This window comes from Lepidochelys kempii, chromosome 16, assembly GCF_965140285.1.
Source record: "Lepidochelys kempii isolate rLepKem1 chromosome 16, rLepKem1.hap1, whole genome shotgun sequence".
Classification (NCBI taxonomy): domain Eukaryota; kingdom Metazoa; phylum Chordata; order Testudines; family Cheloniidae; genus Lepidochelys; species Lepidochelys kempii.
The window spans coordinates 19,621,369-19,641,521 of record NC_136395.1 but is presented as its reverse complement, the minus strand read 5'-3'; the positions used below and the strand labels follow the sequence as shown (position 1 = coordinate 19,641,521).

Here is a 20,153-nt window from a genome sequence, read left to right as displayed (position 1 = left end):
AAAGGGTATGTCTCTGGAGACAGCTAATGATCTGTATCTCTAACTCTTTTAATAGCTAGTTTCAATACATGCAGTTAGCAAAAATAAATATGTAAGCAGCCCTGCTGACTTTGATGGAGTTGTTCCTGCCTATAAAGGTGTTTGCATGCAAGGGTCCTCAATTCTGTTCAGACAGATTTAAAAAGGGTGAGGCTTTGCTTTCTGTGCTGTCTGCCATGAATTCCCTTATGCCATAGAAATTGGAGAGAAGAGAGTTCCTCTACAGATTAATCACTGGGCAACACTGGTAATGGATTGTTAGCTCTCTGGGGCAGGGATTGCCTTTGTTATGTGTTTGTACAGCGCCTAGCACAATGTGTCCGGAACCCTCTGGCTCTACTGCAATATGAGAAAATAATAACTGTAACTTGGCAGTAACATGGAGCATGTCATGTCTATGGCTTTCTTTTCCTTTAGTGCTATGCAAATGCTAATTAGTTAATGAACATAGAGCATGTGTCCCCAGGGCTCCAGTTTGTTTTGGTTTTAACAGGACAGTTATTTGACATTAAATAACTACCAAACATACCTGAGGAGCAGCAGTAACGTAACAGCTGGCATTGTCAGAGTGTTGTCAGAGCTTTGAGCTGACATACATGCATGTGTAATGCATATTTATCTTGCATAACTAAACAACAGTGGGTTTGTTTTTATTACTCAGCTGGTCTTTTGCTTGGGTTCATCTCAGAAATGTGACTGTACAGAGGGAAATGGCCTCTTCTTACTGCTCACATTGGCTTCTGGGCGCTTTCTGAATCGTGCACCATGAACGCAGCTGCCCGGCTAAATTCTGATTTCTCAGTCCTTGATGCTGCTGATACTGTAGGAAGCAGGAAAAACACAGCTTAAATTTCCATTCACCAAGGTTGAGCTTTCAGTGCTGGCATTTGGGACAGTGGGGGAGAGAAGAAAAATTTTGTTTTGACTTGCAAACGAAGCAGATTTAATAGGAAAGTCAATGGTGGTGACTTAATCTGGAATGCTGAGGTGTTATTTTTAGAGTTGCTTTTCTCTCTGTTAACCACATTTTAACAAATAACAGCTGAGCAGAATGCCTGTATGGAAATCTGGCTTTTAAACTGTTCCCTACCCGTAATACAGAATGTCTTTCTGTATGACAGAGCAAAACCACTGAGATTTCCCCTCTCTTTATAGTGAACGTGTTTCCATAGTGACGCGAAACCTGAGAGTCCGCTCCGGGTGCCTGTTTGAGGTTGATGTTTTCAGTTTAATAGATTTGTTTGTTTTGTTTTTTTAACCTGAATTAACTTCAAGGAACATGTATGTGCATGTGTGTACACACAAATTCCTTCTCTTAGTGAAGCTGGACAAAGCAAGACTGTTTGGAGCCAAAACTGTAGACGGGAACTGAAACTGAAATCCTGACTCCAAACCCCTGGAACTTTGAGGAAACTTGGATCCAGCTGAACCTTTCAGCTCAGGCCAAAAACTTGGGGTAATTCAGCTCTGGGTTTGTTTTATCTGAACCCTCATAAAGTTCAAAAAGGTCTGGGTAAATGGTTCTGCCTTTGGCCCCTCTCTCTTGCAGGGTCTGGCTCCATGCACCAAATTCCAGTTGAAGTCAATGGCAAATGAAGATTTGCAGGATGTAGCTATTATAGTGAGTAAGGCCAGGATTGACTTGATCTTTCCCCAAATGCTCTCCATGTAGTTTCCAGGAGTGTCACTGAAAGCAGGGCAGGGGAAGGCTGTTGTTTGGTTTGCCTTAGTCAAACAACAGAACTTTCCTCCTGCTTGTTTTTACTCAGCTGCACTTTGGAAAGTGGGTATTTTGGTTAAACTTTTCTCTTGCCTCTGGTGTTTAAATCCCTTGGCTGGAGCCTCTGGATGGATGGTGCGGCACCATTGCCTGTTGCTAGTTTGCAGCTCTGTGGCTGGTTGGCCGTCTCTTGACGATGTCATTTAGTGATGGTGTCCTGGTCCTCACAATGCAGCTTAGCTTAGTGTAGGCACTGGCCTCTCTTTCGCTTCTGCGAGCATCTAAATGACTCAGGACATCGCTATGGCTTACTGTTGGCAGGGTGATGTAACTAAGCCCCTGTTTCCTGCAGTAAGAAAAGGAGTACTTGTGGCACCTTAGAGACTAAGCAATTTATTCGAGCATAAGCTTTCGTGAGCTACAGCTCACTTCCTCAGATGCATATCGTGGAAACTGCAGCAGGCTTTATATATACACAGAGAATATGAAACAATACCTCCTCCCACCCCACTGTCCTGCTGGTAATAGCTTATCTAAAGTGATCATCAGGTGGGCCATTTCCAGCACAAATCCAGGTTTTCTCACCCTCCACCCCCCCACACAAATTAACTCTCCTGCTGGTGATAGCCCATCCAAAGTGACAACTCTTTACACAATGTGCATGACAATCAAGTTGGGCTATTTCCTGCACAAATCCAGGTTTTCTCACATCCCCCCCACCCCCATACACACACAAACTCACTATCCTGCTGGTAATAGCTCATCCAAACTGACCACTCTTCAAGTTTAAATCCAAGTTAAACCAGAACATCTGGGGGGGGGGGGGTAGGGAAAAACAAAAGGAAACAGGCTACCTTGCATAATGACTTAGCCACTCCCAGTCTCTATTTAAGCCTAAATTAATAGTATCCAATTTGCAAATAAATCCCAATTCAGCAGTTTCTCGCTGGAGTCTGGATTTGAAGTTTTTTTGTTTTAAGATAGCGACCTTCATGTCTGTGATTGCGTGACCAGAGAGGTTGAAGTGTTCTCCGACTGGTTTATGAATGTTATAATTCTTGACATCTGATTTGTGTCCATTTATTCTTTTACGTAGAGACTGTCCAGTTTGACCAATGTACATGGCAGAGGGGCATTGCTGGCACATGATGGCATATATCACATTGGTGGATGTGCAGGTGAACGAGCCTCTGATAGTGTGGCTGATGTTATTAGGCCCTGTGATGGTGTCCCCTGAATAGATATGTGGGCACAATTGGCTGTGTATATATAAAGCCTGCTGCAGTTTCCACGATATGCATCTGAGGAAGTGAGCTGTAGCTCACGAAAGCTTATGCTCTAATAAATTGGTTAGTCTCTAAGGTGCCACAAGTACTCCTTTTCTTTTTGCGAATACAGACTAACACGGCTGTTACTCTGAAACCTGTTTCCTGCAGTGTTTCTGATCATGTTGGATTGTGCCATAACTTTCATCTCTGGATTTTTTTGAATGCCCCCCAGATTTGAGTGTGTCTGGCCCTGGAGTGGATTCAGACCCATCTCTGCTAATGTGTAGATGGGTCTCAATGAGCCTGGGAAGCTTTGGACATCCTGCAGAGAAGCCCCTGAATGCTTGGCTGTTGAGTTGCATCTTCTCCAAGCTGTCAGAACTTCTTGGGGCTTTGGATCTGGGCCATCAGTGCTGTAACAGCCTTTTATTGCACTGAAGTAATTCCCTCTCCAGTCCTTTCCAGGGCCCGGAGTCTGATCCCATGCAAGTGAACAGAGAAAGTGGATGGGGTGCTAGAGAGTTCAGAACCTCCCCACAAAGCTCTGGTGTCGCGAGAGGGGACAGTTCAGGGTGGTCCTTCCTTCCGCTCAGCCCCTGAAACCCAAAGAGTTGTGGGTGGAAGGCAGGAACCTCTGCCTCTCTTGCACACCAGTGCTTACGCAGTGACGGTGGATGTTGCCTACGGATCCCAACAGCTGTTGTTTTGGGGCTGCTGAGGCCCCTCCAGCAGTCCTTGCCCTAGAGAAATGATTTTAAACAGGAACGTGGCTTGGAATTCAGACTGAGGGGATAAGTCTCTGTGGCGGCGGGTAGCTGGTAATCCGGAGCAGGTGAATGAGGCTCCGCAAAGGGAAACAGAGTGCTAATCCAGCTCTGGAAAGTTTTTGAGTGGGAGGAGCAGACCAGTTAGCCCACCAGCATGTGTCTGCAGTGGCTTGTTAAATTGCTGCGTCTAGGGATGAGCTGACTTTGCTCAGTGTTTATTATTTGATTTTCTGTGCAATGGGAGCTGCAGGTACTCTGGTAACATGACTGAAAGGCGGTCCCTAATATCTGTAATGTGCTGCTGTCCTGCCCAGAACGTGGCCTCAAAAGTGCTAGCTCAGGGCAGGGGAAATGGCCCCTGGGCAGAAGCTGCCTCACCCTAGGACGTATAACCTAGGATATTGATTTTAAATCTTCGTGTTACAGGGGATTTCTTGGCTGCATCGCCAAATGATCAGCCTTTGGGTGGTGCTGGGGTGGGCTGTGCTGCAGGCTATGCATGCACAAATGCAATGCAGGCCAAGCAGGGATGAGGGGGATCAAGGGACTATGTTCAGGCAGGTAGCAGAGAAGACCATTCTCAAGCCCTGATGTTGCCCTAATTCTGTGCGCTGAGGGCACAGAGCCTGGGTACTCTTTTCCACCTCGCTGGGGCTGCTCTCAGCAGCGTATGCAGGGTTGGGCCCTCGGACCCTTTCGGGCAGGAACTGTGGTCAGAATGTTCCGACCTGGGTGTTTACCAGTTAGGCTGCTCGGTGCACAGGTTAGGCCCTTAAATGAGAGTAACTTGATTCTCAAAGGTGCTGAGAACCTTCAGCTCCCATTGTCTTCAGTAGCTCAGCACCTGTGAAAACCAGGCGGCTTTAATTCCAGATATTGATGTTCAGCTCCCAGGTGTCAACTTGTTGGCCTGTGACTCTCTTTCCTGATTGCAAGCACCTACCGACCTGTGGGCGCCATCTCTGCAGTCCCAATAATATGAGATTTTCCTAATTACAAAACAGAAGCGCTTGCTGTCAGGTCTCCTCCCCTCCAGCTCTCTTTTCTCCTCTCCCTCCTCCCCCCCCATGGCAGAACCGACTCTGGGGGCTGGGAGGGTAACCATCTGAGAGGAAAATCTCCAACTAATCAACATTGCCAGGCACATCCCCATTTCACGGTGGTGGAGCCGAAGGAGACACTGCAGCATAGGGCTCTGTCATGAAATCTGGGCAGTCAGAAGGCTGTGGGGAGCGGCTGGGGGTGGGGGGGATTGAACCCTCTCACGCGGTGCAGAACAACCCAGAAAGCACAGCAGTAACAAATGGAAGAGTCATGCGTCAGCTGTGTCCGGAATCGGGGGCGGGGAGCATGGCCGGAGAACAAAAGCCCTCGTTTTCTTTCTCCCTGCCTTTCACAAACAGCCCCGCGCTGGCCGCTGCATTCAATGGACCTTTCCTGCATTTTCTCTACTTCAGCTGTTTACTGGGTCACCCTAAATAACAACAACAACAGAAAGAAAGCTAGGGAGAGAGAGAGGGTGGTTTTTTGATTGGCTAGACTGTACAATGAGACCCTCTCTGCCTTAATTAATACAGTAGCAGCATTGAATTGGGTTACTTGAGTGCATTGACCCTGCCGTGCCATGCGGATCAGTGGTGGGGCTGGGGTTCACAGCTTGCAGAGCACTCAGGCCATAGATTTTCGGTGGGGTGTCTGGGGATTGTATATATCTTTTTGGGAACCCTTCGCTAGCCGCTTCAGTGCCGTTACATTGTGCAGGTGCAATGGCTGATCCAGACAAGGGTGCAAATGAATCTGGGTATCTAGGACCTTGTGGCATCCTCCTTCCTGTAAAAGGGGAAGAAGCTGAGGTAGAGAGATTCTGGCTGACTTTTCAAAATAGCCCACTCACTTTCGCTGCCCCCCTTTTTCATACACCAGCCTACCTTGCAGAAATCTGAGAACCAGCTGCGCCCACTGGTTTCTGCTGGAGTTGAGAGCTCATCACCTCTGAACAAAGTCCATGCATGTCCCAAGTCGGACACCTGAAATAAGTGCGTGCTTTTTTTGGAAAATGTTTTCCTAAGTGATTTGATGACTGCCAAGAGAAGCAGTTGGGGTCACCAGGACTCTTAAAATGCCGGAATTCTTGACTCTTAGGGTTTGCCTAGGCATAGAGTTTGTACCAGATTAATTAAAATCTGAATGTAATCCTATTTAAACTGGTACACATCCCTGTGTGGACACTCTTATTTGAGTTTGTGTGGCTTGCTCTGGTTTAGCTTAAATCAGTTAGGAACAGCCCCTCTTAAACTGAAATAAGCGTGTCCACACGGGGCCTTGCACTGGCTAAAGTAAAGCAGTGCTAATTTGTGTACAGGCAAGGTCAGATCCCTTGGCAGTCATCTTCATCAGCAGAGAATGTCGGTGCCTTAGAGATGGCTAGCACTGATGCAGAGATCCTTGTTTCCTCTTGCCAGTCCCAGACACTGACTTGATCTTTATTGCCACTTTAGTAACCAGGTCTGCATTAAAGGCATCCAGTGGAGTGGGAGGTGGGGGTGTGTGTGGAAAAAACAGAAGTGAGATTGGAATCGCACAGCTAAAACATGTTTGAACTGCGGCCAGTTGATGAGTTACAAGCTAAAGCTGGTGGATTATTGAATAGGCAGCTATTTACAGAGTAGTGGAGCTGCAGTGAGTGGCTGCTCTGGAATGGTGCATGGATAGGAGAAGAATGGATTGGCCCCTGTGGAGAGGGTTGAGGATTAATCCCTCAAGAGGAGAGAAGCCCCCCATTCCACTCCTGTCCCAAGAGCTCAACAGGCAGCTAGAAACCAGCGTGGACTCATTTTAAATCACAGCAATTTAAAGCACCAATTTTAATCATGATTTAAATCAACAATCAGGAAACCTTGATTTAAAGCATCAATTTTAATTGTGTTTTGCATTTGTACTTCAGTTATTTCCCTAAAGAGAGGTTGATTCTCATTGGTTGGTAACCATTAAAACATGTTGATTTGCAACTAATAAGCTTGGCACTAAAATTGGTGCTTCTTTTTGCTAACCAGAAGGTTACACTATTCTGTACACATTTATTTAAACAATTATATAGCTTGACTTTGGGGGTTTTTTTTGTTTTTTGTTTTTCCCCCCAGATTCTTAACTTTTACATTTTTTATGATGTTAAAAAATGGTGAATGATAGCTTTCATACTTGTGATTTGGTGTCAAGCTCTGTTTGGATGGAAATTCAAATTCAATGCACAAAAGATATATTTTAATTTTTTTATTAAATAAAACTTCCTTAAATGTGCTGGATATATAAGGAGAAAAAGGTTTATCAAAATACATTTTGCATTTAAAACTAACAGGTTTATTAAACAAAGGAAGTAAATTGTGAGGTTTTTGCAGGAGTGGTGGGTGAAATTCTGTGGCCTGCGTTGTGCAGGAGGTCAGACTAGATGGTCATAATGGTCCCTTCTGACCTAAAAATATCTATCTATGAATATTTCTGGTTACCATAGCCTTCAAGATTTTAAAATTGATATCTCTCATCCTTTGATACCTAGTTCTTATTCATAGATTAAAAGAGGAATAAAACCTTTTCTGCTTTTTCATCTCCTCGGTGCAAGGGCTCTGTCTTCCCTATGTGTTTGAATACCATGTGTAGCACAAAGGGGCCCTGGTCATGTGTGTGCACTGCCATAACATAAATAATTACATCTGCTGGACGCATTTCTATTATATTCACGAGAGAAGGTGGGTGAGGTAATATCTTTTATTGGACCAACTTTGGTTGGTGAAAAAGACAAGCTTTTGGGTTCATGCTTTCAGTGCAGAGATTTTTTCCATCCAGATTAAACACGGAACCTTTAATTCTCTAGTCTGTCAGAGTTCGTTTTGCTCATTTCTAAAATCAAGTGGTAGATTTAGGTTTTGCAAAACACTAAAATATTTGATTTTTTGTAAGCCCAATCCCCTTGTGTCCTCCCCACATGCCTCCAAACCAGAGTTATTTTTTACCTGGCTCTCATTTTAATTATACATGTTCCTAGGTTAGCAGCGGGACTGAGGACAGATAAGTGGTTCTAATTCTGGCCTATCAAGGCTGCGAATAGTGATGGTCAAAAATGCAGGTAGCTTTTTCTTGGTTTTCAAATCATTGCTAGGCAGATCTTATTTTTGCCAAAAAACCAAACCCATGGGTCAAGTACTGGCTCCCTGGGAACCTACCCCCGAGGCATGGCTGGAAGAAGACAGAAAAATCACTATGGTTTTGATTCGTCTCTAAGTTGTAATGATGTTGTTGCATATCAAATGCACCCATTACAATAGTGTCTAGACACTTCCATCTCTGGACCCCTCTCTCTCTCTCCCTCCATCTCCTGCACCACGTCCCTGCATTTGGGGGTCAGATCTACGTCGTTTGAGTCCTTCTGAAGTGGAGTGAGTTACCGTCAGACACTCTCTCTGTTTAATCCGATGCAGTGATACCTATTGTTGTTTTGTGTACTATTGGCCACCCACAGTGACATTCTGGTTCCTCTTCCTTGTGCCCTAAGCTGTGCCCTCGTGTGTGAGCAGCATGTGGCCATGCGTGGCTGCCGCTGTATATAATTTGTGGAAATGCAAGCTTAAGTTAACAAGAACAGAAAGCTCAGAAATGTGGAAGCAAGGGCTGAAATTGCTGTGTTGGCTGGGTGCTTTTTGCCCTGAGCTTTTGGGTGGAGGGAGAAACGTGCAGCGCTGAGTTTTCTCATGAATTCCATCACCCTAGAAAAGGAGCTGTTCCCAGAATGCCTGTCTGTCCTTGGAAGTCCTGCCTCTGGGGAAGCTTGTCCGTGTAGTTTTTCATATAGGGTGCAACTGTCTGCGTGCACAAGTGGCCGTCGTACATTGTTGTGTTCAGAGATGTGGGGTTTGGATTAAATCCAGCGCCCCGGTGTCTCGCTCAGTCAGTGCTTCCACACTGTGGAGTGCAACTCTCCTGTGTGTTCCATGTAAGGGGCCTGAGTTTCAGAAGCTCTGAGCCCTGCGGTTCCAGCTGAAAGCGGTGGGGACTTGGTGGGTGCTGAGCACCCCTTTAAATCCAGCCCGTTATTGCCAGCGGATGAGGAGACTGTGTGCAGCAAAGAGGTGTGGGTGTGGCTTTTTTTTTTTTTAAACCCCCTTTAGAAGAGAAACCAGACCAGAGGAGAACTCCGTCTCCCTGCACTGCCTCGTGTCTGAACGAAGAGGTTTAGTTCCTAATCCCCAGCCACTGACTCACTTGTGCAAGTTGCAAAGACTCCCTTGTAACAGACCCCCATGCCATTGGGGTTCTCTTCTGCCAAAACAATGAGTGTGGATTTTAGTAACTCAGGCCAAGGTTTTTCCGAAGGGCCTAGTGATTTTGGGTGTCTTGACTTGAGGTGCCTTAAAAGGGCCTACTTCCCCCCCCACCCCACCGACCTGAAAATTGGGCCCCTTAAATGTGTGTCAGGTTGGGCCCCCAAAACCACTGGTCACTTTGGAGAATCTTGGTCAAAATGGAGCAAGCTGTGGAATAGTTCCCCAAAGGAAGGGACGGGAGCCCCATCCCTCGAGTCACTTAAAATTCGACTGGACTTAATACTGGAGAATATGCCTGCATTGGTTCCCGACAGTGGGGGGGTTCATGGGTATCTCCCAGATCTTGATTTCAGTCAGGGGCAACTTGAGGTTTCTAAAGCCATTGAAAATACTGGTCCTTCAGGTCCGGTAGCTCAGGCTGGCTCCGCTGGGGCCAGGGACTGCAATTTTCCGCTCTTAATGCCTAAAGTAAAACAAAATATGCATTAAGTGTGTCAGGAAATCCTGACCTGCAAAGCCAAGCAGCTGATGGGGCGACTGGCCGCTCCCATGTCTTGGGGGAAACCATTCTCCTCTGCTCCCTCACCCCCATTCAAGTTTGGCTTCTGGCCCCTGGTCCATACCTTTCCTGTTTTCCCCTTTGTAGTTACTTTTTAATAGGGCTTTGGAATTGTTCCTTGACTGAAGTGGCTCAAGGACAGGAAGGAAGGAAGGCAGAGACTCTATAGAGTTGGAAGAATACATCTCCATCTGTTTAACTTCCTGACACTATTGTTCTGATGCTTGAGTGATTAGCTCTCAGGGATGGAGCCGCTGGAGGCTACAGTGGGCTTGGTAACCCACAGTAAGGGAGGTTGGCCCTGTCTCCCCTTCCAGTCAGTGAGACTGGAGAAGGAGACTGGGAGTCAGGATCTTTGGGTTCCTTTCACAGCTGCTTTACTTTTCTGTGTCTCGGTTTCCCTATCTGTAGAATGGGGGTGATCATGCCTGCCTTTCTCACAGGGGGACTGTAAGGTGCTGTTCAACGTTTGTGCTTTGAGAACCAGGGATGAAGGGAGTTGTGGAAGTGTGTATGTTCCCTGTATTGCGGCATGCGGTGTCTTGGCAGTGGTGGGGCACCTGCAGTTCCCATTGGACTTCAGAGGAAGCGAATGCAAGGACTTCACGCCACTCAGGGTGTGGTTAGCATCTTGCTGGGTTGAGCCTGTTGCTGTTCTCCCCATCTGCTCCCACCACCCAGTGCAGATTCAGCTTCCAAAGGACTGCTCCATCTTGGCTCCAGAGACCATCAGCTCAGTGTTGCTGGGTCTCTCCAAAGCTCCCTCCCTGGTTATGTGTTAACAAAGATGTAATGGTTGAAAGGGGGTTGATTTAAAGCACCTCTGCCTCAGTGTTTGTGAAGACCCCATCTCTCTGCACAGTGAAACCCTGCCCCTGGAGAATAGACAACAGCAGGGCCTGAGGGGCAAAGTTCTAGCTCAATGGGCATCCGTGAGGTTTTTGCCTCTTGTGATGGTTTCTCAGAAAGGCTGGCCCTACATGCTGCCCCAGGTGCAGTTGGTGCTCTACTGGTACCTTAAATGGGTGTCCTACATTCCTGGCACCTTAAGTTGCTTGTCTACCAAGGCCCATGCTAGCAGTAATCTAGATCTGGTATGTTGTTACGCAGGGCATCTTTCCCGTGTCCTTGGCCCTTGGATACCACGGGGATGGGGTTGGCACAATAATCAGAGTATGGCCTCTCTCGAGGACATTCTGAGCATGGCACTTGAAAGGATATGGCTTAGATCCCTGTGTGTAGATGGTGAGGGGAGGACAATCCCAAGGGGTGGGGAAAACAAAACTCTGCTGCTTGTATTGCCGTTCTCTGGCATTGCATGGAAATCCCCCCAAGAAAACCTCTTGCGTTGCTTATTCTTATTTTAGACAAGCAGAACAAGGCGGAGCTTCTGCCTTTGTGTCCGATTCACAGAAAGGAAGCTGTTTTTCTCTCACTAGAGAGGGGTTTTTTTGTTTCCTTTCAAGCAGGGTCACATGTTGTGGCTTATGTAAGAGGCCCAGAAGTAACTGCAGTTCATCCTGATGAACCCAGGCTTCTGCTTCAGTGAATGAGGGAAACCCTACTCAGGGCTTGTGTGAACCCTGGGGGAAAGGGGCATAGGTGGAACACATTTCTAGAGGAAGCTTCTTGGCTTTCTCTGAAGGACTCTTCCCAAGTTATCAATGAGTGAGCGCTGTCTAGAATGGGGCACCGGAAATCTTACTTTCACTGACCTTGAAAAAGTCACCTACGTTTTGATCCGAAGTCCGTTGTACAAAATGGAGCAAGCTGTGGAATAGTTCCCCAAAGGAAGGGACGGGAGCCCCATCCCTTGAGTCCCTTAAAGTTCGACCATTGCATGCAAAGACTCTCATTGACTTCAATGGGCTTTGGAGCAGGTCCTTAATCTTGTCTAGGCTAGCATTCTCAGCCTGTTAATTCTCAGCAGGTGCAGAGCCACTGGTGGCGGGTGAATTGTAGACAGGGTTAGATGAGATGACGGTAAAACACGCTTGAGTCTTGGCCTGTACGGCAGCCTCCACTTCCACTGCCGCTGGAGTAGCTGCATTTATTTGGAATTGTGCGTCCAGATCTACCCTGTGGTAGTAACCGCTCCAGTGCCCTGTTTTTTCCTATCTGTGTAAACAGGGTGATGGTATCTCTTGGGGAAGGATGCAAGGTATCATTCACTTAGGCTCAAATAATAAACAGTAAAGCATTTGTGTTCCCCAGCTGGAAGGTGTTAGAGAAGTGCAGAGTCTTATTATTTAATCCAGATGCTGTCCAGGATGCCTCAGTGTAAAAATAGCTTCTCTGTCACCTGTATTGCAGGCTGATACCTTTTTAATAACAGTTCATTATCTGTATTTACTGACGGCTAAGTGTGAACTAATGGGCACATGAGTTAACTCTTAGGCCTTGGTAATTGTGTGTTAATTGTTTGTATGTCACCTGCAGTGGCTTTGTCATGCCCACACTTAAATTAAGTCACACACTTCCTCTCCTCTTTCACCTTAGTTGACTCATCTCAAAGAAGTTAAAAAACCAAATTTGTTTGCCACTGTTTCGGAGGCCTTTCAGGAGCCTGTTGCCAAGCCACTAGATCTCACCTCATTCCCAGTCCAACTTCCTGTTCTGTTTCTGCTAAATTGCAGAGTAAGGGGGAAATATTAGTGCAGATGTCAGTTTGGGCCTTAGCTGCCTCTGTGTTTCTGCTTTGTTTTGCTTCCTTAGTTTCTGGCCAACATGTGCAGAACGCACAATCAGCAGGAAAAAATGGGGAGGAAAGAGGAAGCTGATGCCAAGAATAAAGATTTAATATTTAATAGAGTCCCATCCTAGCAACCCATCAGGCCCTCGGTGCGTGCCTGTCCTATGCCCATCGGATATCCGTTTACTTTGTGCATGATTTGTCAAGAGGGTATCGCAAAACTCATCGGGGGAAAAAATAACTGAATCAGAAGGACTCAAAGTAGGAAGGAAATGGAGTTTGCACATATATGTGACAAAACAGGGTATTCCATCTGCATGTGACATGGAACTCGTGAGTGGGATTGATTGCTGAGTCATAACATTGCTTTCCCTTTCAGCTGCATGGCAACTCTGCTAGTGATTCATGGATTAAACACTGGAAATTTTGTACTTGCCAATATATGTCTGTTTATATTTTAATTAGGTGAATTCAGTTTTAGCAGTCCTTCAAAATTCTGCATCAGGAATTTATAGCGGCTGAATCAAGCTCTGCTCTTAGTTATACCCAATTAAGGGCTGATCCTGACTGGTACTGGGCACCTCCAGATCCCCGTTCACTTTGCTGGGAGGTACAGCTGCTGCTCAGCATCTCTTGGGATCAGGCCATAAATCCAGAGGAACCCGATTATCACCAGATTTACACCAGTGTAATTAGAGAGCAGAATTTGCTCCGCAAGTTAGATTATGGTGATTGCACGAGTGGCAAAGCAGAAACTGACCAACTCCATGTGTGTCCCTGTGCAACTGGATAGGTCCTTTTGTGGGAGCAGGGTTTGGTTTCCTCTGAAGCATTTGGTGGTTGCCATCCTAGAGAATAGGGACTAATAGGCTGATCCGGTGGGAAAATTGCATGTCTGAGGGTGTAAATTACAGGAAACATTGTCTTTTTTGTGGAAACATCAACAATTTGGGACAAACCCTTCTGGCTGAAATGGTTTTTAAAAGGCGTTTCTTGGCATTCTTTTTAAGCAGACTGGGCCTAAGAATGGGTGTGAGGATTTGTGGTATAATTAACACTATCGTAAGGGATATGCCTTGACTTCAGAGGAGCATGTGTGTGTTCCAGACGCCCATACTTAACCACGTTCCCATTTCACTGATCCCCATCTAAGGCCTTGTCTATTTGGACATTCTTATTCCAGAATAAGTGTGGCTTGTTCTTGTTCCTGAAGCTAAACAAGCACAACTACATGTGGAGTTTTTCAGGAATAGCTATTCCTGGATTACTCTCTGCGTAGACAAGCCCTAAGCTGTGAAGTCAATGGGGGGTGGAGCGGAGGGAATAGTTTCCGCCGTCTGTAGCTATGATGGAGATGGCTGCCTGCAGGGATTGGTTCAGGGTGGCTTGGTTTGTTGGTTTATGATAGAAATGCTTCCTGCAATCTCTGCTGGAGAAGCCAAGGGACTTCCATGGCTGAGAACTCCAGGTTTTGCAGAAATCCTGGAAAGACCCTTACCCAGCAGACCCACCATTTGCATGACTCCCTCTTCCCCAGACAGAGCTCGCTTACGGGGAGCGTCTACCCCAATCCAATGCCCAGGTTAAATCCGTGCAGTGGCAGTCACCACCAGCTGGGCTCAGTTTGTGTCTGAGTAGGAAGGCAGGGTCCCAGCATGGGAGCAGCTGACTGGGGTCAGATCCTGCTCCTGTGGAAACCAGGCTGTTCTCTCCACTGGATGGGGTTTCTGTAGCAGCACAAGGTGTCTCCGTCTCCTCAGCAACAGGCTCTCGGAGCCGGCTGCCTAACTCAGCTTTTCAGCTGGAAACTGGGAGCCAGGCAGGCTGCTACAGGAGCTGGTCGCTGCCCACCAGGCTGGGGCCAGCCCATTTGCTTCATGCGCTCAACCCCGGTATTGCATCAAGTTTGTGTTTTCCCCTCCGAGGCGCGCAAAGGTGAGCGGCCAGCCCAGGTTAGATAAACGATGGCGCAAGGGGTCCCTGTGGCCGTGCAGGGCGGCTTTCCTGCCTTTTCGCGGGCATGTGTTATGGTTCATAAACCAAAGTGCAATGTCTGACTGGGCCAAACCCATCCCTGGGGTGGGTCCGTTAACCTCAGTGGCTGAGAAAGCCCGTTGCGCATCACCCACGGGAACTAGGAGGGCTGTTGCTAGCCACCGTTCCTTTTGTTCCTTTGCTCGCTCTGCAGTGTCACAGCCCAGCTTTCTCTCTGTTGATGTGCTGTGTGTACACAGGAGGGAATTGGCTGCAAGCCTCCTCTGGGTAAATCTCTCCATTGAACTGGCTTAGCCAGGTATTGCTGTCAGGTGTGTTCTCCATAGGACAAGTGGCAGGTTTATTGTATGTCAACATGTTTCGCCATTTTGGGCAGGAAAAGGCGGGGAGGGAGGGATCCCCCAGTGTTTTAAAAGGATCCGGATAAATCCTCTTAGAGGGAGTTTTGCCTCAGCAAGCCGTAGGGAGGAAGGGCCATAGGCTTCTGTGGAGCCGTTGTGGGTAATGGAGCTAAATTGGCCTCATTGGCCTGGAGGCCTAGAGCCCAGTTCAAGGCTGCTTTGCAGCTGCTGTGACAGCTATGCCAGCTGGAGGGGAGCTTGGGGAAGCAGGCAGAAGTTAGAGCAACCATCAGAGCTGCCCTAACCAGCCTCCTGGACCAGTCCAGACCTCAGGATCAGTCAGGCGTAAACTGCCACTCCTCGCCCCCCCACCCCAAAAGCCCTTTCTCTGTGGGGGGCAGAATGGTCTTTTGGATGAGCTCTAGGGCCTTCAGTTGGGCCAGAGGATTTGATTCCTAGCGGAGCTGTAGCCCTCCTGTATGGCCTAGGTGCAAGGCACTTAGCCCCCCATTTTCCCAGTGACTGCTAATTTCGGGTGCTCTGCTTGAGAAAACAAAGGCCTGCTGTTCAGCCGTGCCAGGGACCCGCAGCCCTGTTGGCTTCAGCGGGACTTATGGGTGCTGAGCGCCTCTGAGAATGGGGCACCAGGCACCTCTGGTTGAGCACTCAAGAACCGCCACACTCAAAATGTGGGGGCACTGGAATGTAGGCCAGGTCTCTCATTTGCACAAAGGGGATCCTGGCACGTATCCCTCTCACGTTCGGTGTTGGAACCCCTGACACTAGTATTTGCAAAGCGCTTCAGGGTCTGTAGAAGGTGCCATCAAGAGAGGGGCAAAATATTGGTACCTGAATGCCCTGGTGATGGGTCCATTAGAAATGGCTGGGGACAAACCAGTCAGTGGCATGTCACTGCAGTGCCTCCTGTGGATGCGGTTTCAGAGTAACAGCCATGTTAGTCTGTATTCGCAAAAAGAAAAGGAGGACTTGTGGCACCTTAGAGACTAACCAATTTATTTGAGCATGAGCTTTCGTGAGCTACAGCTCACTTCACGAAAGCTCATGCTCAAATAAATTGGTTAGTCTCTAAGGTGCCACAAGTCCTCCTTTTCTTCCTGTGGATGCAGTAATTCAGCCTCTCCTGTCTGTATCCAAAGCCCACTTCGCAGGCTTTCCCTGTGTCTGAGCTTCCCTGCTGGATGTTGTCTCCCGAGCAGGTTCCCTGCCACAGGTGCGATCCCTCGCTCCAGTGCAGATTGGTTTCACTGTGACGGTTTGTTTGTTACGTGTGTTGTGATTGCACGGCCCAGCAGTGAGGCGCAGAGGGCAGAGTGCGGTGTTCCCCTGTGCGGTTACCAGAGGGACTAGGAAGTGCTCCAGGGGCTGGAATGGGCAGCAGCCCAGGCAAGGAAGGGAGAGCAACTGGAGCACTACTACTACGTTCTGGCAGCTGGGAGCACTCGCTCCCAGGTTAAAACCCACCAGGGAACGCTGCCGACCTAGCCCCAAATGCTGCCGAAGTGTTAGCTGCAGGGGGCGGGGTTCTTGCTCTGATCAGCGTCAGGCACCTTGGGCCTGATTGGCAGAGGGGCTGAGCACCCTAAAGGCAGTGGGAGCGGCTGTGTCCGAGCTCGAGGCTGTGATTTTTGGCCCTTGGCCCCCCTGCATTTTGGGGAGGAGGCGAGTTTTGGGGGTTCAGCTCTCCTACAGTTTGCAGGACAGGGGGTTGAGTGACCAGCTTATTGAGCTGGCTCTCCCAGTGCTTGTGCTGCTGTTGAAACACGGATGCATTAGGAGGTGCCCCCCTTACCGATGCCTATCTGTAGGTAGGTAGAACCCCCCCCGGTACAGCACTCTAGAGCTCTTCTTACATTAGAAGAGAAGTACCTGTAGGCTTTGCTCCCCCCAAAAAACCTTCCTACCCCCCCCCCCAGGACTGATGCCTCCTGATTTTCATATTTAAATATGCAAATGTCACCATCTTGGCCTCCCAGCCATTCCCAGGGCTAAATTCCCCCATGCCGTGAAGGTAACTGCGCTGTTTCCTCTCCCCATGGCAGAGCTCCACACAGGAGATTGGAGAAGAGCTGGGAGACGGAGTGATCTACAGCATATCGCTCCGGAAGGTGCAGCTCCACCATACAGCCAACAAGGGGCAGCGATGGCTCGGGGTAAGCTGGGCCCAGCCTCCCTTTGTCCTCTCTGACTACAGCTGTGCTGATTTCCCCACGCTTGCTCCTCCTTGTGCCTTCCGAGCATGGCAGCAGGTGGCCTTCGGGGTGTCGTGGTTCCAGCAGGGTGGGCACATGCCACATAAGCCACAGGTCCAGTTCTTAGCATGCTAGGGGCAGCGTTTCCTACAGCGGCCAGGAGATCCATTCGTCCTTTCCCTCTCCAGGCCTGTCATTGCACCTACTGTGGCACTCATTGTGCTGCCTGCAGGCAGGTGGCTGGCTTGGGGATCATGGGCATACAACAGTCAGGGTGAGGGGATGGAGCACCCCAGCCAATGTGGACACAGATGTTTCGATTTGCCAACTGCAGCTCCGTGCAGGGGGTGACCCCCCAATAGGACGGCCTGATGAAACATGCTCACATGTGCCTCATCCTCTTCCTGCTTTGGGCATTAAACTGGGCATCCCCATTTTGGGGTCTCCTACCAAGAGCTCACCAGCACCTGGCCCTGTGTCTGGATTGAGTGTGCATGGGAGAGTTCAAATCCTTGTCTGACTCCTTGCCAGAGTTGGAAGGAGAAGGTGCCTGACCCTGGGGAGGCAGGAGGAGCCATGTGATTACTTGCACATCAGGAAGGGATTGGGAGGGATGCAAATTAGGCTGCCCTTTGCAGAATAGGGCCCCAATCTCCTGGGAAGGGCCGAGCACACATTTCCCACTGAAATCTGTGGGAGTTGGAGAGCTCCGTGCTCAATGGGATCTGGTGCTTTGTTCCCTGGAGAAGAAGGGGTTAAGAGAGGCTCTCTCTCCTGCTGAACAGCCTGTCTTGGAGGAAGCCGACATCCTTTTTGTCCTTCCCATACCAACTCAGACACGGCCAACAAAAAGCCTCTCCCCTCCGGGAGCTGGCATGGGGCCGGGGGACCAGACAGGCCCGCAGGAATGCAGCGCTGGGTATTATTGTTTCCGGCTGTCCAATTCCATCACATTCCAGTGGCAGAGCGGATGGGCAACCCCTGCATGGGAGCGCTGAGAGAAGGATCCCGGAGCCATAAGGTTCCAGGCCTGGTTTTCCCTGCTGCCCGCGGGTGGGTGTGTCTCATGCAGAGTCCATGTGGGAGCCCTGAAGCCAGTAGAAGGAAGAGGCGGCTGCTGGAGATCCTCATTTTGCCCTTCCCCGCCTATTGTTTTCTCTTTAACTTTCTGTTTCCTGAGCTGAGCCAGGCAGGTCCAGGCCGTGGGCAACGGGGAGCCAGGGATGCCAGCCCTTCTGTCTGCTTGAGCAGGGATAACAGATACCAGGGGTGTAGGAATGGGGAGGGCATAGCAAGTTGGATCTGCTTGGGCACCTCCCCACTGGGACAGATTGCTCTGTCAGTAGAGGGGCGGACTGGGCATAGGGCTGGAAGCCAGGAATGCCCCAGTTCTAATCCTGGCACTGACAGCCTCTGTAGCCTTGGGCGAGTTGCTTGGCCTCTCAGTGCCTCAGTTCCCCCCCCCCGTAAAATTGGGGTAATCACCCCCCCCCCCAGGAGTGTCATGGTGAGTCTTTAGCCAGACCTGCCTGGACACATGTGCTGGTCCAATTCTGATTTTGTCCCTCTGTGAGCAGCGCCTCCCATGGGTCACTAAACAGAACTGCAGCTCTCACAAATGCATGTGCGCTGAGCAGGATCTCCTTGCATGGAGCTTTCCAAGTGCCCAGGCTAGGGGGAAACGCAAGGCCTCTAGGAAGGGGGCGGAGCTCTTGAGCCTTTTGGTTTCCAAAGGGACTTGGTTCCCCATCCCTACCCCTTGTGACCTCCCTGTCTGTGGAGCCCATGCTTGCGATCATGCTTAAAGGAGCAGGCCCATTGCGGGAGCGTTGCCCTGGCCTGATTGAATGCTGCAGAAGCTCCTGGGGAAGCTACTCAGGCTTTACTGGACTGAGTCCCTGTCCACACGAGGGAAGTGACCCACTGGTGACGGATTCAGTGGCGTAGCAAGAACCAGCACAACGTCCGCATTTGTCCTGTGCTCATTCCAGCGCTGCTTTGCACTGGGACACCGTCCCATAGCGCCCTGAAGGGAGAGGTGCCCTGGCACCATTAGGGAAATGATTGTGTGTGTGTGTGTGTCCCCCTTGGGGCCTGGCTTCCTCAGCTCTGCGCTCGTGTTCCTCTCTCTGTCCTCCGCCTAACGCCGTCCATCATCCCCCACCTCCAGTTTGAGAACGAGTCGGCCTTGAACCTCTACGAGACGTGTAAGGTGCGGACAATAAAAGCTGGGACCCTGGAGAAGCTGGTGGAGTATCTGGTCTCAGCCTTCAAGGGCAATGACTCCACCTACGTCACCATCTTCCTTTGCACGTACCGGGCCTTCGCCACCACCAAGCAAGTGCTAGACCTGCTGCTCAACAGGTGATGCTGCCTCTCCCTCCCTGTGGTGCCCCTGGGGTGGTGCTCAGGGTTTAGCTGATCGCCATATTTGGGGTCGGGAAGGAATTTTCCTCCAGGGCAGATTGGAAGGCCCTGGAGGTTTTTCGCCTTCCTCTGTAGCATGGGGCACGGGTCACTTGCTGGAGGATTCTCTGCTCCTTGAGGTCTTCAAACTACAATTTGAGGACTTCAATAGCATAGATATAGGTGTGAGGTCTCTTTTAGGAGTGGTGGGTGAAATTCTGTGGCCTGCATTGTGCAGGAGGTCAGACTAGATGATCATAATGGTCCCTTCTGGCCTAAATATCTATGAAATCTATGAAGTCTGTGCCCTATCCGTGCCACGATCCCTCCTGTGCCCCACACCCCCATGTTCCAGACAGGCGATTCATGCAGCTCTCTCCTCCGGGCCCTGCTCGTGCGGGTTCATGCCTGCCTCTGACCATGGCTCAGCACCTCACATCACAGCTGCTCCTTGGGGGGGCCCCTCTGGGTTTAGCGGGGAGCTGCCCCCATTCCAGCCTCAAAACTCTGGCTGGGCTGGGTCCTCTCCTCTCATGCAGACTGAGTGGGGGGCAGGGTGGTGGGGTGGTACTCAGCCATGCTACAGCCTCAGGGATGGAATAGTCCATGTAGCGTGTCTTTCCTCCCCTCCGCCCTCCCCCCACCCCCCCAAGGCCCATAGCTGGGAGTGGAGATCTTTGTGTAGTCCCGGATCGACCAGCTCTGCCCTTCCCTTAGCCCACCTGTGCTCAGGGCCTTCCAAGCCCGACAGGAGGTGGAGCAGGGCACATCCCAGTACTGTGTGGAAAGCTAGGCTAGGAGAGCTGCTCCTGCTTTCTCCAGAGACGTTAGCGTCCCCAAC

The 20,153-nt window shown here is 49.5% G+C and overlaps 1 protein-coding gene across 4 annotated transcripts in view; it reads left to right on the top strand.

Moving 5' to 3' along the window:
* The window catches only part of RALGDS (ral guanine nucleotide dissociation stimulator), a 99,816-nt gene that overhangs the window by 64,608 nt on the left and 15,055 nt on the right, over window positions 1-20,153 (top strand). For all 4 annotated transcript variants that reach the window (XM_073314062.2, XM_073314063.2, XM_073314059.2 and 1 more), the window contains 2 exons: window positions 16,757-16,867; window positions 19,077-19,270. In XM_073314062.2, coding sequence (XP_073170163.1) covers window positions 16,757-16,867; window positions 19,077-19,270 — 305 coding nt within the window. The remainder of the gene's footprint in view (window positions 1-16,756; window positions 16,868-19,076; window positions 19,271-20,153) is intronic.